The sequence below is a fragment of the Geospiza fortis genome, unplaced genomic scaffold (assembly GCF_000277835.1).
Source record: "Geospiza fortis unplaced genomic scaffold, GeoFor_1.0 scaffold7, whole genome shotgun sequence".
Taxonomy (NCBI): Eukaryota; Metazoa; Chordata; class Aves; order Passeriformes; family Thraupidae; genus Geospiza; species Geospiza fortis.
In genome coordinates, this window is record NW_005054344.1 from 4,026,568 (window position 1) to 4,032,567 (window position 6,000).

General features: G+C 36.7%; 1 protein-coding gene across 1 annotated transcript in view; it reads right to left on the reverse strand.

Moving 5' to 3' along the window:
• Nucleotides 1-6,000, reverse strand: part of TRIQK (triple QxxK/R motif containing) — a 61,216-nt gene that overhangs the window by 11,758 nt on the left and 43,458 nt on the right. Inside the window, exon 3 of the mRNA XM_005422891.2 lies at nt 3,453-3,538. Within this exon, the coding sequence (XP_005422948.1) occupies nt 3,453-3,538 (86 nt within the window). The remainder of the gene's footprint in view (nt 1-3,452; nt 3,539-6,000) is intronic.

Consider the following 6,000-nt stretch of genomic DNA (forward strand, 5'->3'; position numbering starts at 1 on the left):
TAATGTTGTCAGCTCTCATGGTGAAATACACAACAGTTGAATTTCATTATCCTCATTGAAATTAAGGACTAAAATCCCTTCACTATTTTCTAGTCCTCATTTTCTGCCCTAAATACTACATTAAGTCTTAGTTTACAGCCAGGCATGTAATTTCTTCAGGACACTAATGCAAAACAACCCTAGAGTTATCAATGACATAAAACAGCCTATTGTTTTAAGTGGCTATATGGTGCTCACTGTATTAGCTTATTGTGTGTGTGTATTTCACAGAACCACAAACAAAAATTCCCCTTTCCCAGAAAGTTTATACTTTTATATTTATCCTTCCTCTAAAATATTTTTATTAGCTTCAACTTAGCTTTTATAATAAAAGGTTAATTTATTTTGAAATGTTGCATACTGCATCATGTACTGAATAGATATGTATATAAAGAGCACATTCTAAATACACGTATGTGTCTGGTTTCTTCTCAAAGATTTACAAGAACTTTGGACATTTCCATTTAAAGTGCCTACTTATTACATTGCATTGTAGTTATATCACTTTTTTTTTCTCTCAACACAGATTTAAGTTAATCAATTGCTACATCACAGAATTAGGGCCTACATAATAAAAAAAGACTAAAATCCCAGCCTTTGGAAGGTGAATCATGTTCCTTATTACCATTACTCATCCCAGGGAAAAGGACGAGCTCTTAAGAGACAGTGGGGAGTCAAAATGGTTTTTCTGCTTGGGGTGGCAGGTGAATTCCCTGCTGATCTACCCCACCTCTCCAGGTGCCCTTAAACAACAGATATGAGACACTGGAATCTGAGGACCAGGGAAATGAAAATGTTGATGAAGATCCATCCAGGTTAGAGGGGTTGCCTAGGGCAGGGCAACCTGCCCTGCACATGAAAACCTCCTCAATTAAGAAAAAAATAAGGGTAATAGTCATTGGTGACTCCCTTTTGAGAGAAATGGAGGGCCCAATATGCCAGCTGGACCAAGCTCACAGGGAGGTGTGTGAGCCTCTGGGAAACCACCAACAAACTTCCCAGGCTTGGCATGGCCCACTGACCATTGCCCACTGGTTTGCCAGGTAGACACATACAAAGCCCCAGCAAGACTAAGGATGATCAAGCAGGACCTCAGGGCATTGAGACAACTGGTCAAGAGATCTGAAGAACAAATTGTGCTCGCTTCTGTCCTGCCAGCTGCTGTCACAGCAAACAGAAGTTGTCAAGAATTACTTCAAAAATTATCCAGAAAACAACAGAGGAGGATTTAGGATAGGTGTGGAGGATGGATGTAAAAAGATGGCACTTGGGAGCTGGAGGATCTTAACACCAGACTGAGCAAAACAAGCCGTGCTCCAGAGAGGGGTTATGGGGCTTCACAACTAAGCAGCCTCTCCAGGATACACTCCAGGCACATCTACTGCCCATGGTGAAGTTCTGCTCCTGGAGGGATTGAGCAGGATGAAGAGCTCCCACTGTGAGGTGGGAAGAGGTGCACCCTTACCCCAAGACATTAAATACACTTCACTTCCATGCTGAGCACTCTGGGGTCTGTAAGCAGAAGTGCAGAGTTTACTCTACAGAAATTGCCCACGTTCTGATAGAAGTATTGTAGCATTTACTAAGCCTGAGGTTGTTGGCATTAAGCAGGCTCAGTGAGAAGGATGCATTTAAAAGCCCTGCCTTCCTTCCCCTACAAGCAAATCCCCAAAGGGAAAGGTGCCCAACTTACCTTCCTTTTTGCTTCAGCTCTGTCAGCTTTTCTCAGCAATTTGGAAGCAAGATAAATTACTGTGATCTATTTGGGGATGATCCACAGATTGTTTTAAGGTCCAGAAGCACAAAAAATATCTCAGCCAGAAGAAAACATTGAAAAGATTTTTTTTTTTTTTTTAAGGCAGAAGCAGAATTGTGAACCTCAGACATCACACAGTGCAACTAGCAGAATCTCAGAAACACCTCTACTCAGGACCTGGAGAGCACATGTGCACCTTGATGGCAAAAGTCCTTTATTCACTAATACTCAATTCTTCCTTACTTATATGATTACACATATGCTTTCCCATTCACCCTCATTTTTAGGAAAGAATTACTTAAGAAAATAAGGAAATGAAACAGGTTTTGAAGGACTAAATCTCATACTCTTCTCACTTGTGAAAGACATGCAAAAAACATGTTCATTTTAAAAGAATTAGGCTGTACACTAAGCCTCCAAGTAGAACATCACTTTTAAAAGGTCATGCCATTGAAAGAAAAATGAAAAGAAAAAGGAAAATTTAATAAGAAAGGAAGGAAAAGGAACTCAAAAGGTTAATAATTTATCCTTTAAACAAAAAAGGCAATCTACTTTTTCTCATTAAAACCTGACACACAGCACTAACTGAGGAGATTATGTTGTGAAAACATACTGCATCACACGGTAATGCTTGATCGAGATCAGCAATCAGGAGCAAAAAGAAAGCACTGTTTCGTGATTATAATAGCAAATTCTGGAAGACAACCAAATACATCATCTGGCAGCCTAACAGCTGTTACAGCTTGGTAGTAATACCTTGGCATTTGCTATAAGCTATAACTTGAAAAAATTGATTTCTCATCTGCCAGAAACAAGAAAATGTTCTCCTTTTAACATTTCTGAAGTTTCTTTTACTAGAATACCCAGATAATGGATCTAGTTTTTTATATTCCTCAGGTTTTACTCTTGCTGTTAAGTTAATAGTGTATCAGTTAGATTAAAAAAAAATAAATTTGAGGAAAAAAATACTGGAGGCAACATAAATAATGTGTGTTCAGATAGATCCTGTTTTGATGACACACTGGTAGTAGATAACAGAGAATATTTCTAATTGTCCTCCCTGCTCATATTCACAGCTGTGATCTAAAGTAATTTTATACTTCATACCTGACTGAAAAGGGAACACTTTCAAAATAAAATTTAGTACTTTTCCATACGCTTTCCTTTGCTGTTAGTTAAGCCTTCTTTTTCCAAGTCAGAAGCACTACACAAGGATGCAGAGTGGGACAATAATGCTGAGAATTAACAATACTTAACAAACCCAGTCTTTAAATTACTACTGGTACAGGATGAGAAGAGGAACATGAGAAATGTTTATTGTAATTTATCTAACTATATGAAATAGTAAAGAATTTGTTCTATGTGTAGACAGGCACCCTAAAACCATCAATTTTCTAACCACACAGTACTTTAAACCTTAAAGTAAACATGCATCATCAAGGACACAGACTATGTAAAATCTTTCAGCACTTCAAATATTCAAGTCATTTTAGGGTTAAGTAAAAGCAGTTAATCATAAATATTTTAGATTCTAGCATTCTACTTAGATTTTGAAGTGTCATAAACAATATCTCTCAGAAATCAATATTCACACAGTACATCTATGGGGAAAAGAAACAAACACAAAGGTGGTTTGAGCTATCAAAGAAGTCTCTACCTTTACGCCTAGTGCAGTTTTCTTGGCCTCTGCTTTTAATCTTGTAGCTCTTAACATAGGCCTGGTTTTCTTATAATCTTGTTTCCCTAGAGTAAAAAAACATATTCAATGAAAACAATGTAAAAACGATACAAAGAACATGAGCATTTATTTCAGTTAAAAAGTCAGATTCAACATATTAAAAACATCTCACAGTCCAGCATTTTAAACAACAGCTACTCTGTCACACAGGGATTCAATCTGTGAAACAACCACACTTAACACAGACAGTGACAGAAACAAGATCTGACAAATCAGTGTAGAACCTGTTACTCCAGAGTGACATCAAAATACATCTATGGATAGATATCCACTAGTACAATGTTTAATAAATTGTTCCATAGGAATCAGTCAGCAAACAAGTTGATTAAAGGTAGATTATGCTTTTCCCTCTTATTGAAATCAAAACAAAAATTTCCATTAGAGTTTTTCTTGCTTAGTCATCTCTAATGCACATATAAATATGGAAGACAAGACATTCTGGTAAATTTAGAAGTTTGTAATTCTGAACTGGAACATTACTTGCAGGTATCAGAACTCAGAGATATGGAGATCAGTCTAAGTAAATGCTAATAAAATCATTGCTGGACACCATCTGCTTGTAGAAACACATTACACAAAATCTTCTAGATTAACTTTGTTCAAGTTACAGGAACTATCTCTTGCAGACACAGAGTGCAGCCCAGGGCTTGATTACACTGAGTCCATATGAACTGACTTCAGAGGAGGACATGTAAGCATTCAGAAATGGTAGAAATGGTATAAATCATTTATCTCAACCTAATAACAAAGCATAAAACACCTGATATCTCTCAGGGATATTTCTGCTGTCTGAAAGGCCTGTTAGTGTTGTATCATGAACTATTTACCATAGCTTCTTTACGTTAACAGAAGTCAAGGTACAGACACAGTCACAAAAGGAGAAGAAAAAGAAGAATTTGTGAAGAAACTGCTCAGAGGGATACAGCCTCAGTACAACTGCTTTGGCTTTTTAAAAAAGTCTTTTTTATTTTTTCCCTCCTAATGCATACATATATATTTTTTTTTTTTCTTTATGCCTAATTCCAAAGCTCAACCATAGTGCTTAAAGCAGAGTGTTTGGCCTTTTCAAAATCACTAAGTTCACCTATTTGTACATTAGCTTTCATTACTGTTACAGTCAAATAGTTTAACCTTTCCTTTAAAACTTTGTCCAGTGGTTTGTACACAAAAATCCCATTTATCCAAGCAGATGTGATTTTATATTCATAATCAATAATGCAAACTTCTCATTTTATAGCCACCTTGAAAACTGGGATATTATTGTGTAGTGATGAAATTCTGAAATGTGAATGTCTCTTTCCAATAATACAATGGATTCATGGAAACCCACTTCTGACTTTGTCTGCTCCTTGCATTACCCTGCTAAAACCCAATATAGAGATTGTCTCTGTAGCATAATGTGAATGCTGAACTCACATTACAAATTTGCCTTCATTATATAATCTCTCCTCAGCCCTATGGATTATATATTGGGAAGGTCTCCATACTATTCTTTGGTCAGATATTATTCATTAAAGACTTGAAATAACTTAAAAATACTCAATAACAAGTGGAAAAATAACTGAAACCATATGTATTAGGAATAAAAAAAAGGCAGCATATATCCAAGGAAACTCAGAAGACAGTGAAGAAAGGATGACAGAAAGATGATTTATGTCAGATGCTCCAATATATTCATCCAGTCAATACATCTTACTAGCAGGACAGGACCACTGCAGCATTATTTTTCAGAAGTCAGTAATATCTGATAATAGGATGCATCAGGAGTACAGTAATCTTTTAGAACAGCTGGAGAAAGACTTGCAGAAACCACAAAAATGGCTAAGTCATGAGTTACATCAGCCAGAGAAAGAATGTTTTTCTTTGCCCTAAAGTCCCACACTCATACTTTTGCCATGAAATAGTTAAAAGATCTTTCAGAATTTCCATTACAAATGGCAGGAGTTTATTACTCATAAAAATACACTCCAGGCTGAAATTTGGCATAGAAACACCCCAGCCTTGAATTTTTTGTTTGTTTGTTGGGAGCCAACTTTCATAAGTGATGCAGCTGTTCTTACTTACTTGTGAACAAACTATAGAAATGTATCAATCTGAAATGTTTTAAGCATGAAAAATATCTTCATTTAGAACTATATAACTGACAAGCACTAAGTTCAATCTCAGTTCTCATAATTCAGGTTTGCTGCTCTTCCATCAGGAGTAAGTGAAACAAGACAGTCAGAAATTTCCCTTCCAGTGATGATGCAACAGCATTAGATAATGAAAATTAGAAAGCCTGATAAGGTCCACTAGGAATGGGACAAAAGTCAGCTAGTAAAACTCACCTCCCTTTCTTCCTATTGCCCATTCTCCCTCCTCCTCTCCACAGCTCAAGTGTGAAGGTGACATGAGCAGGGGCAAACATTGCATAGAAGACCCAGTCTGTGAAATCCATGTATGGGCAGAACCATGTTTATTCATCAAA